The sequence below is a fragment of the Phyllopteryx taeniolatus genome, chromosome 1, assembly GCF_024500385.1.
Source record: "Phyllopteryx taeniolatus isolate TA_2022b chromosome 1, UOR_Ptae_1.2, whole genome shotgun sequence".
NCBI lineage: Eukaryota > Metazoa > Chordata > Actinopteri > Syngnathiformes > Syngnathidae > Phyllopteryx > Phyllopteryx taeniolatus.
The window spans coordinates 36,905,856-36,918,468 of record NC_084502.1 but is presented as its reverse complement, the minus strand read 5'-3'; the positions used below and the strand labels follow the sequence as shown (position 1 = coordinate 36,918,468).

Below are 12,613 nucleotides of genomic sequence, written 5' to 3'. Positions count from 1 at the left end.
TATGCTTGAACACGGTGTTCGTTCTGGTCAATCCGTGGTGAGCGCAGAAGTCCAGTAACAGAACACCACTCTGGTCCTGATCGGGGGGCCGTTCCTCCCAATCATGCCCTTCCAGGTCTCGCTGTCATTGACTACGTAGGCATTGAAGTCCCCCAGTAGAACGATGGAGTCCCCAGTGGGAGCACTCTCCACGGACGTGAAGCCCCAGACAACTTGGCTCCTAGGATCATTGGGACACACAAATCCTTCCACCACGATCAGATGAAGGCCCTCGGAGCGGCTGTCTCATTCATACATGCAAGTCGCCTTTTGGCGAAATTCGTCGTTTTGAACTCAAAATAGGCCATTTACATTAATCGTACAGATCCGGTGAGTTTTTCCCTGGGGGGGTCGCCGTCCCTGACGTCATAGGCTGTTTCGTACTCCTTGAACACTGGCAGCTAGATCCATTCCACACATCCACCATCCTCACGCAGATGTAATTTCTGAATATTATTTCGCGGCGGACTAATATGCGAAAGCGCATCAGCCTGAGGTTCCGCCTGTGCGCTCTGGACCTGCTTTGGAGTCACAGGAGTTGACGACACCAGAAAAAAACACTTCAGCCGCTTCAGCTGTTAAGAAGTAACTGTACTTTTACTCTGTTTCAATGATCTAAATGTTGCTCTCTACTTTCAATTATTGCTTGATTATCAACTATTTCGTGCGGGAGACTTTGACTTCCGCATCGGGCCCTATTTGCTCCAATCCAGTTTAAGCGCTAGTGACGTTTAAGTCTAGTTCACCAATCAAACGACACAAGAAAGTTTCATGAGCTCACACAATGTCTTCTATTGGGCTTCCCGAGCATAGGTATGAACACTAGATAAGCCAGCCCGGCTGATTGTCGTACCTCCGTGGTGGCCATTTTGGGAAGGTCGTCATTTCTGCGAAGGCAACAACACAGAATGAACTCACTTCAAATTCAGAAATGGTCCAAAAAAAAAAAAATGTGCCTGGCTCAAGTTGGAGGCCAAAACAAAAAAAGCAAAGAAATTAGGCAAATTTAATTTGAATCTTAAATTTGTACATCAACATGTACTTGAGCGGTGTAAATAAATGTTTTTCTGCTTCCAGATTGCTTAATTTATGTTAAAATCTCAAATATTCTCTGCGGGGGCCCGGGGATCCCCCCCCCCAGACACCCCAACAATGTTTTTGGGTCTGTCACCTTTTTCATGCCTTTGGTGTTTCCATGTCTGCTCTTTACATATGGCGTAAATGTAGCACAGCATTTCAGAAAAAAGAACATCATACCAATAGTCAAACATGGTGGTGGTAGTGTGATGGTCTTGGGCTGCATTGCTCCTTCAGGACCTGGACAACTTTCTGTGATTGATGGAACCATGAGTTCTGCTCTTTAACAAAAAATCCTGAAGGAGAATGTTGAGACATCAGTTTGTGACCTCAAGCTGAAGCGCACTTGGGTTCTGCAGCAGGACGATACAAAACACACCAGCAATTCAACTTGTGAATGGCTTTAAAAAAACAAAATTAATGTTTTGGAGTGGCCTTGTCAAAGTCCAGACTTGAATCCGATTGAAATGCAATGGCGTGACCTTAAAAAGGCCTTTCATGCTCAAAAAACCTCCAATTATGCTGAATTCAAACAATTCTGCAGGGAAGAGTGGTCCACAATATCGCCACAGAGATGTGAGACTCATTGCCAGTTATAGAAAATACTTGATTTCAGTTGTTGCTGCTGACGGTGGCCCAACCAGTTATTATGTTTAGGGGGAATTACTTTTTCACACAGGGCCAGGTAACTTTGAATATTTTCTTTTTCTTAATAAGTGAAATTGCCATCTGAGAACAACATTTTAAGTTCACTTGGGTTATATTTGTCTGATATTTACATTTGTCTGTTTGATCTTAAACATTAAGTCAGGAAACTATGCAAACATATAAGAATTTGAAAAGGGAGCCAATACTTTTTCACGGCACTGTATGTACTCTAATTGATTTACGTACTGTGTTAGTGATGGACAATGTTGCATAACGACTTGGAATTGGGTTACCTCGCCGTTGTAGATGCAGAACTCAGTCCTAAACTAAGGACTCCCTGCGTCAATGAAGCCATTGTCACACATAGCCATATGCAAAAAAACATTTTTCAAGTGTGTAATTGTCATTGCAGGACCGTATTTACCACACAACTGTACAGTGGACAAACTAGAAGAGACAGATGTGCAGGTAAGGGGGAGTTACTATGATCGTTTTTTTTTTTTTTTTTTTTTTTTTTGCAAATTGCCCTCTAAAATTATTGAAACAGTAAGGTAAATTCCTTTTTTTTCTTCTTTTTTGTTGTGGACTGAAGATGTTTGGTGTTGACATGAGGAAATGAGTAGGCATGATATTTTCAAAATTCAGCTTATATTTTCAGGTATTTGTGAAACATTTTTTTTATTGTCATGAGTTCATGCATATTCATGAAATGTGTCGTCTTCCTTTAACCCATCATAGTAGTAAATACAGCTATTTAGTGGCACACACTAGAGTGGGGGGGGGGGGGGGGGGGGATATTCTAGTTTGATGTGTAACCAACATTAAAACCAAAGAGTTGTCTATGGGTGAAAAACAAACGTGAAGTTGAGAGAAGATGGAAAATCAGCGTGAGCAATTACACAAACATTGGCCACAGCAAATGCAAACATTTGGAATGTCCTGAAGAATGAAACTTACACTTGGTAACAGATGTCTAAGTGGCAGATCAGGGAAAACTGTAAAGTCCCCAAACAACTGTTAGGGAAATCAGCAACAGCCTCTGAGAGTGATTTACTGTTTGCAAAAGACTTGATCAGCAAGTACATATGCTGCACCAGAAGAAGCCACTCATTGGCTAAAAGAATAGAGGGCTGGAATTTGCCAAAAATTAGCCTAAAGAAATTCTGGGACAAATTTGTATGGACTGATGAGACAAATATAGACCTTTAAAAAGGGATAGAAAGGCTAAAGTCTCAACTCGACCGTGTGCAGAAACATTCTGTCTGGAAACTCAGATTCAACCAAACTGATTGGGAGATCTTTGATCATTCCGTAAGGTCATGACCAATAACACATCGCCAAAATGAAAGAAATTAACTTGCCTCGTCAATCTCCAGACTTAAACCCTCTAGTGTGTACCTTTTACCTGCTAAAGAGGAGACAAACAAATACAGTAACTCAGTGACTGTCTCCATGTTGTGTATCAGATCCAGATGTACAGTAACTGGAAATAAAAGTGGTACTGTTGTCCTTTGGTCTCATATTCATCTTTCGACATCAAATCCAAATGTTTTCAGTCGCCAGAAAAAAAAGGACCTGGCCTCACTGTTCTAATACATTTGCAGGGGAATGTCCACACCATATGATATACAGTGACAGTAATACCCGTTTTAACACATGTAACTTTTGTTTGGGTATTCATCTAAAACAGAGGCAAGAAATATCCAAATAGAAACTACTTGATCTACTGTATATTGAAAGTATGCAGACACTGTACACACTTCACCCTTCTACTTCACCCAAGGACATTAAATCAGTGGTGGATGGAATCGATGGTATCAAGCTGTCTCAAGGCCTTGTTCTGGGGTTAGCAGACTTCGACCTGATCCGAGTTATTGGGCGTGGCAGTTATGCCAAGGTGCTGCTGGTCCGCTTAAAGAAGAATGATCAGGTTTATGCCATGAAGGTGGTGAAGAAGGAGCTGGTTCATGACGATGAGGTGAGGCCACATGACAGAGTCATTGCAAATGAATTACTACATCAATCCAGATATTATATTTGATCACTTATTTTACTAGTTTTATTTTCTCATCATCCTAGTAACCTTTTATCAACAATGTTTGGTGGTTTGGAAACGAGTGATTATTTAAACTCCATATAAAAAATAAAAAAAACTATTCTCTATACAGTTTTCATCATAATACTGACGGCACTGAACTGATTATACAACATTGCCCCGAGTAGTCACAACCTAATGGAACCTTGCATGCTTATACCCAAGATGTAATTTAAAAAAAAAAAAAAAAAAACTGTCAAAGTTGTATAATGTGGATTTCTATAGATATCTATTCCTCTGAGCCTCATTGAAATAATTACGTTTTTTGGTATCTGATGCACAAATATCAAAATTAACAAACATTTGAAGAAAAAAATGGCGGTACGTTGGCCGACTGGTTAGCACATCTACCTCAACAGTTTTGATGACCTGGGTTCGAATCCGGCCTCGCCTGTGTGGAGTTTGCATGTTCTCCCCGTGCCTGTGTGGGTTTTCTCCGGGTACTCCGATTTCCTCCCGCATCCTAAAAACATGCATGGTAGGTTAATTGAAGACTGTAAGGTGCCCGTAGGTGTGAATGTGAGTGCGAATGGTTGTTTGTTTATATGTGCCCTATAATTGGCTGGCGAACCAGTTAAAGGGTGTACCCACTTCTCGCCCAAAGATAGCCGGGATAGGCTACAGCACGCCTGCGACCCTCGTGAGAATAAGTGGTACGGAAAATGAATCAATTAATCAATGACCGAACATTTGAAATAATAGGAGTACTATTTGGGCTCCATGTATAGATCATTAGTAAAGCTTTGAGGTGTTTGTTTGAACTGACATATTTTTACGAACTATAGCTTATCATGTCCATGCTTAAACAGATGAAGCATGTGGAGCTGCTTAATCTAAAATCAACACAAAACCACAATATAAAATCATTTTAAAGATAATTCATCTTTTGATGAGTTTTGTCCCTTGAGCAAATAAAGGTGTTGTATGGTTGAAATATGCATGTTAGATTGTGTTAAGACCCACTAAATAGTGTATAATGTATCTGTTCATCAAAAATAAATATTCCCCCAAACATGCAATTTTTTTTAAAAGGCTGTTTTTCTATCAGTATTTGGTACTAACTGTCGAATACAGGGATGTATCATGTTTTACAAAGCCACTAGATGGCGGTGTAGGTCATTTAATGATCCCTTCAGAACTGGAGAATTGAACAGCAAGGTTTCCCAGACTTTTTCTAGCCCAAGACTCTATAAATGTAGTGACCAAACTTTCAATAAATACATGTGTTGCAACAACAGCGATACATGTATAAATTGATAAGAAAGACCACAACGGACATTAATTTAGTACCATAGATTTTAAATCAAAAAGTCCTTGGCCAAGAAAATGTTCCATTGCAATCAATCATTGTCTGCCCCCTGGCTTGATTAGACATCTTGTTTTTATTTATTAATGATCCTATATGTGCACATTAGTTTAATTATTAATCTCTGCAGCACTGTAATGCCTGCCGTCAAAGTGGGTGTGTAACAAGCTTTGCACAAAATTGACTACAAAGTACTAAAGAAGACGAAATTACCAATAGGGCATACATTTCTAAAGTCTAATGAGCATAATTATAAATACCTCAAGTACTTGGGGATTGACCAGGAATTTGGGATCATAAGCACAACATAGGTTGTCTTTTGTGCCATAAATGAACTATATGGTGTCGGTTTCTTGTATTTCAGAGACACTCTGTTGTAGCTCATATAAAATATTGACCTCGTCAGCTGAATGACAATTTAAGAAGAAACATAAATTGCTGTACCGCAGACTAAACACACAGATTTCTATAGCTAAAATAAATGTGGCGTTGCAGAATAAAACATGTAATATGCATTAATTATATAAGGCATATTTTACTGCACTTTAGTATTTCTATTTTACTCCTGCAATGCAGAGGGAAATCTTTAATTGTAATACTGAAAGGCTATTATTCATGATGAATCAAAAACAAAGCAGGAAATGGAAATAAACCGTTCTGGGTAATCGTAAAACTTTTATTAACCATGCAAGCTATTTTCAAGCAGCATTTTAACATGCTTAACTGTAGATACAAGTATATAAAATAATTAACCAGAGTTAATTTGATTTGAAATGATTAAACAGTCAGCCAACATGTGTGGTGATTTAAAGGTGCAGTCGTACTCCTTTCAATATGAGTAATTCAAGGTGTATGATTAGCGTTTTTGTAGAATCCTGAACCGTACGCCGTTTAAAAGGTTCCACGGTACTTGTCATAGTAATCCAGTTATTTAAACACAAATCCATATATATAGTGACAAGACAATTTGAATGTTTATTCAAAGCACAATTACATCATCATTTAGTGATGACTGATTTACCAAAGAGAAACTGTATTGAGCCTTCATTTATAATCTCTCCAGGATATTGACTGGGTGCAGACAGAGAAGCATGTGTTTGAGCAAGCCTCCACAAATCCATTCTTAGTGGGCCTCCACTCCAGTTTCCAGACGGAAAGTCGGTAAGAACGCTGACACTTATTATGAACTTACCCTTATTAATACAGCTATGTTTTTTACTTACAGCTTGGATTTACAGTTAATGCTCATGTACCTTTATTTCTGTATGATTCACAAAACAGACTAATTATAGATATCTGACAACAAATGGCCTGATTGTAGCTGGTAAGCCTGGTCTAGAGTCTGTGCTATATTCTAAATATTTATATATATATATATTAATATTAAATCAATCCAAAGAGTTGATGACGAATGTCTATTTATCTGAAAGTGGACGTTTCAAGTTAAAATTTTATTTGGATCAAGTCATTAATTGCTCTTTTACATGCTTGGTTGTTCATCTTGACATGACAAGGAATGTCAAGGCCTGAGGTCAAGTGCTAGACCTTTTTTAAAAACACTATTATTGCTTTTCAATAATGCACCTGCCCTTCCCCAGTAACTCTCCTTTTAATTTTCTAGGTTATTTCTTGTGATTGAATATGTGAATGGTGGGGACTTGATGTTTCATATGCAACGACAAAGAAAGCTCCCTGAAGAGCATGCACGGTAAGGATTAAGGCTTTGTGACATCAGTTTGCATCACCAAGCTGTACTAGTCCATAATTATAATAAGGGTTACAAATTTTATTCCCCGTCTGATACTAACTTTTTTATATACTGTGGTTATAAGAGGTTTATTACCCACCTCTGGACTCTGCTAGGTTCTTGTGCACAATTCAGTTGAAAAACAACAACAAAAACTCTTTAATAATGTGGTTGCAAGTGTGCAAATGTTATACGTAATAGATGTCTCGAAGTCTGTTGGATATCCATCCATCCATCCATCCATTTTCTGAGCCGCTTCTCCTCACTAGGGTCGCGGGCGTGCTGGAGCCTATCCCAGCTGTCATCGGGCAGGAGGCGGGGTACACCCTGAACTGGTTGCCAGCCAATCGCAGGGCACATAGGAACAAACAACCATTCGCACTCACAGTCATGCCTACGGGCAATTTAGAGTCTCCAATTCATGCATGTTTTTGGGATGTGGGAGGAAACCGGAGTACCCGGAGAAAACCCACGCAGGCCCGGGGAGAACATGCAAACTCCACACAGGCGGGGCCGGGGATTGAACCCGGGTCCTCAGAACTGTGAGGCTGACGTTCTAACCAGTCGCCCACCGTGCCGCGGTCTGTTGGATCCTCAGATCCTCGAATGTCCTTGTTCTAAAATGACTGATATTTGGAACTGTTTCTGTTCATCTGCAAAAGTCCCAGCAGCTGCTAAGGAAAACTTTATTTGTCCTGCTTGTGGAGATGCACTTTTACACTTTATATTAACCAGCAACCAAATGAAATGTCATAAAATCCACACAAGCAGGCTCTGATGAACATGTACTAATGAGATGATTTCAGAGCGAGCGGGGCTACAAATGAACACGCATCCATAGTAGTTGGAGATATGGGAAAAGAGACAAATTCCTTGTGTGTTTTAACATACTTCGCCATTAAAGATGATTCTGATTCTGATTTGGTGCCTTGTTCAATGGCACATTAGCAGTGCTCAAAATGAGAACTGGCCCTTCTGCGACAACTAAATCCATCCATTTTCTGAGCCGCTTCTACTCACTCGGGTCGCGGGTGTGCTGGAGCCTATCCCAGCTATCATCGGGCAGGAGGCAGGGTACACCCTGAACTGGTTGCCAGCCAATCGCAGGGCACATACAAACAAACAACCATTCGCACTCACATTCACACCTACGGGCAATTTAGAGTTGTCAATTAACCTACTAAATCCAATTTGAAAATGTTTGTTATTCATGTTTGGTTTGATTTATGGGTACTGCTATGTAAACCTGGATGAATTGGACTCACCTTTCACAGCACACTCAGTTTACCATCTTGAGCTGACTACTGTAATGTATTATAGTCATGGAGAAAGTCAAGTCACACTCTGCTATATACTTGTTGCACACCACACAGTGAACCAGATCACACAAATGCAGGCAAGCAAGGAGAGATGTCAGACTGAAAGGGGCGTGCAAACCTGGCTGTAGATCTTAAACTAGGGAGGTGGAGGTGTTCCCTCGCCCCTGCTTAAGAGCACCTGGACAGTAGTAGTAGTTATGGTGAATAGTTATGGCTGCAATTGCTGTTTGGGTATTGTAGCAATTCAGCTTTGTTTACAACGGACATTCAATGTGTCACCTAGTTGCTAATGTTGCTAATGAGTGCAGCTCCTCTGTAAACCAGCAGCAGAGAGTTGTGTAGGTGTTGCTTTTGCTGCAAATGATTGCAGCCCTTTGGGATGCCCCCATTTAATTTATTTGCACCTTCTTTGTACCCTGACTCAATTTGAATATTACTCAAGAATGTACTTCTTGTAAGTGCTTCTTACAAACACATACTCAGTATCATTCTTGAGCATTTCCTCATGGACACTGGCACCACCCAACTAAATCATTTCTTTTTTACACCTCTGAAATATATAATGAGCCCCCATTATTCATGCCGCCTTTCTAGTTGTGGGCCACTCCAACCCCTGATAAATGCTGGATCAAAGGCTTAGTAATATAGAGAGGCACTGTTGGGCCCGTCGGACCTTCCAATCTGCATTCTGGAGACAGTGGCTGTACATATGCAAAGCAGCATGCTAATAACTCATAATGATTGTACATATTCATGAGGAGTGCTTTTAGAGGGGGCCTGACGCATTCCCCTGTGCCGCGGGGCATGGTGGTCTGTGGGCGATGGTGGTGCTGCTGAGAACATGCTACTACTTCTAACTGTCTGGATGCCAGCGCTGAAACAAACTGTGTACAATCAAGGCTGTCATAGTGAAATTGTGGGGGAGCAATGTGGGATTTCAAATGATCTTTTCCTCAGTGCTTGACATTCAGGGATTTGTAGCAGGCATTCTGACAGGAGGCCCGTCAATCTTATAGAAGCTTATCTCCCTTTGACAGAGCATGAGCTGCACATACTGCACAATCACAAACTATTTGCAATAAACACGACGGTGTGCTAATTATGATGCTTTATATATCATTCATAATGTAAAGACATATGGACTGTTTATAAATAGTTCCCAGAGATGCCTTGTGTGAATAGTTGCTAACTGCTTATAATGCATGTACTTTACGTCACAGTGGTTAGAAAAAGAATGTGTCAGAAATCAGTCTGTAAAAAGACAGCACACATGCCAACATCATAATTGGATATGCCTTTTTCAGTAATGAAGTCCAAAAATTTTAATAAAATTATTCAGGTTGAATGAATTTGCTCTCCACTCCTCAATACTTCAGTGCAAATACGAATTCTAATATCGTTTACCCTTTCATCAGTCATAGTTGTTCATAAATGTTTTTTTAGTTTTAGTATGGCACCACTGCCTCCTATCGTCATCTTTTCATTCTTGCCCTAAATTGGATTTTTTCCTTTTGAAGTAACCCTGAATTCTCTGATTTCTTCTCATACTGTGATCAACAAACTATCATATAACTGTTTATTTTAGTAGTCATGATAGCGAGATTAAATGTGCCAAGGTTTTGCACAAATGAATATCATGAAAAGCTGACTCAGGATTCTGAATGACATGGTAAGGTTTTCAGATCATTAATCAAACCAAAATGTCAGTTCTCTTAGCAATGCTGATTAATGCAAACCATCCATCCATCCATTTTCCATACCGCTTATGCTCACTAGGGTCGGGGGCGTGCTGGAGCCTATCCCAGCTATCTTCGGGCGAGAGGCGGGGTACACCCTGAACTGGTCGCCAGCCAGTCGCAGATTAATGCAAACCAGATAGAGTAAAGTTTTTATCTTTCAATTACTATAATTTTCATATTCATACAGAATATGTATCATAGTAAAATTGTCTTTCGGGACTGATTCAGTTCATGTGGTTGACCCAAAATATGCATAAATCACAGATAAAAATCAAGTCAAAACCAGACATTGTCCTTCTAGTTTTTGGTAGTCTAGAAATTAGCCTACCTTTCAGTTGTTTAATAGGGTTTTACACAACCCCAATTCCAATGAAGTTGGGACATTGTGTTAAACATAAAAAAAACAGAAAAGAATGATTTTCAAATCATGTTCCACGTATATTTAATTGAATACACTACAAAGACAAGATATTTAATGTTCAAGCTGATAAACTTTATTGTTTTTAGCAAATAATCATTAACTTGGAATTTTATGGCTGCAACACGTTCCAAAAAAGCTGGGACAGGGTCATGTATACCACTGTGTTGCATCACCTTTTCTTTTAACAACATTCAATGCCATTGGCACTAACACAGCCCCATACCATCACAGATGCTGGCTTTTGAACTTTTGCGTCCATAACAGCAACATTTATAGCAACATCTCATACGAATATCAAAACCAACAGTGGTCTCAATTACAAACTCCAATTCCAATGAAGTTAGGATGTTGAAAAAATAATAAATAAAAACAGAATACGATGATTTGCAAATCCTTCTAAACCTATATTCAATTGAACACACTACAAAGATATTTAATGTTCAAACTGATATTCTTTGTTTTATATAAATATTCACTCATTTTGAAACGCGTTTCAAAAATGTTGGGATGGGCACGTTTAACGTTTCATAAGCTTTCATTTTAACAACACTCAATAAGAAGAATCATCTTTTTTTGTATTGTCATGAACTTGCATGCATGCACACGAAATTTGTTCTCTGCATTTCACCCATCACAGTGAACACATACACATGTTAGTGGAACACACTGGAGCAGGGGGGAGCATTTCGGGGTATCAGTGTCTTGCTCAAGGACACCACAGCCGTGAGTCTGCGGGATGTTGTCGGATGGTCCAGTCGGGGTTTTGAACCTAGGTTCCCCACGGTGGCAGGCGATAATCTTAACCACTGGGCCAGGGCTGCCCCAAGTGTTTGGGAACTGAGCTGAGGACACTACCGTAATTTCTCGTGTATGCAGATTTTTTTTTTTTTTTTTTTTTTCAACTCAAAAAATGTTCATCACCTACTAGTAATAGTGGTTTATAATTTTTTGATTGAAATTTAAACAACACAAACCAATCTTTGCATTATCAAATCATCCCCAAAACAGATTTTATGCTGCTGAAATCTGCATTGCTCTAAACTTCCTGCATGAGAAAGGCATCATCTACCGAGACCTGAAGCTGGACAATGTTCTTTTGGACCATGATGGACACATCAAGCTCACAGACTATGGCATGTGTAAGGTAAGAGACATCTTGACTTTTTTTCCACGATTGATGACTGCAGATTGAAAACTAAGGTAGTCAATCAGTATTGACTCGTGACACTGTTTTCCTTTTTTTTTCAATTCTCATTTGATTTATTTTCATTTCATATATGTATATATCTGTATTATGTGTGATATGGACCTCTCTATGTCTGAAAGAAAACTCTAATTCATTCATTCATTCTTCTTCCTCATATTTTTATTTCTCCTATCAGGAGGGGATCAGACCAGGTGACACGACCAGTACTTTCTGTGGAACACCCAACTACATTGCACCAGAAATCCTCAGAGGAGAAGATTATGGTTAGTAAACTGCTCACTGGTTCCTGATTAGGTTATGTCCAAATGTCTCCTCTGTAAAATCACTCTTTTCTCACATAGGCTTCAGTGTAGACTGGTGGGCCCTAGGCGTGCTAATGTTTGAAATGATGGCTGGGAGGTCCCCGTTTGACATCATCACTGACAATCCTGACATGAACACCGAGGAGTACCTCTTTCAAGGTCAGTTTGGGGGCAACTGAACCATAGCTAAGGTTTGTAGCCCAAAGCTTGCAGTGTCACCACCGTTTGAAAAAGATAAAGAAAGACAAATTGCAACCACTTGCCACTGTTTGAAAAAGATAAAGATAGACAAATTACAACCACTTGTTGTGTTAATATATCTCCAACATTTCTTTTTGCACTCATATGTAATCTATTGCTGTTTCATCGCTGGCAAAGCTCTAAGCCTATTTCCAGCAATATTTACTAAGGTTAAGGGGTTGTTTAGTTATGTGAGATACATAGTTTGCTAAAAGCAACATTTGTGGCTGATTGGTGCCATTTAAAAATGAAACGAAAAACAGTTTATTTAGGCCCCTTTGTCGCATTACTGATATTTAGTTTGAGTGTGGAAGAAACAGATTTAATGCAGTGGAATAAAAATGGCGGCATGGTGGACGACTGGGTAGAGTGTCTGCCTCACAGTGCTGAGGACTGGGGTTCAATCCCTGGCTCCGCCTGTGTGGAGTTTGCATGTTCTCCCCATGCCTGCGTGGGTTTTCTCCGGGCACTCC

General features: G+C 39.8%; 1 protein-coding gene across 7 annotated transcripts in view; it reads left to right on the top strand.

Moving 5' to 3' along the window:
• prkcz (protein kinase C, zeta) overlaps window positions 1-12,613 on the top strand; it is a 138,971-nt gene that overhangs the window by 89,109 nt on the left and 37,249 nt on the right. For all 7 annotated transcript variants that reach the window (XM_061792742.1, XM_061792750.1, XM_061792725.1 and 4 more), the window contains 7 exons: window positions 2,177-2,232; window positions 3,548-3,742; window positions 6,229-6,326; window positions 6,787-6,873; window positions 11,400-11,535; window positions 11,774-11,861; window positions 11,940-12,059. In XM_061792742.1, the coding sequence (XP_061648726.1) occupies window positions 2,177-2,232; window positions 3,548-3,742; window positions 6,229-6,326; window positions 6,787-6,873; window positions 11,400-11,535; window positions 11,774-11,861; window positions 11,940-12,059 (780 nt within the window). The remainder of the gene's footprint in view (window positions 1-2,176; window positions 2,233-3,547; window positions 3,743-6,228; window positions 6,327-6,786; window positions 6,874-11,399; window positions 11,536-11,773; window positions 11,862-11,939; window positions 12,060-12,613) is intronic.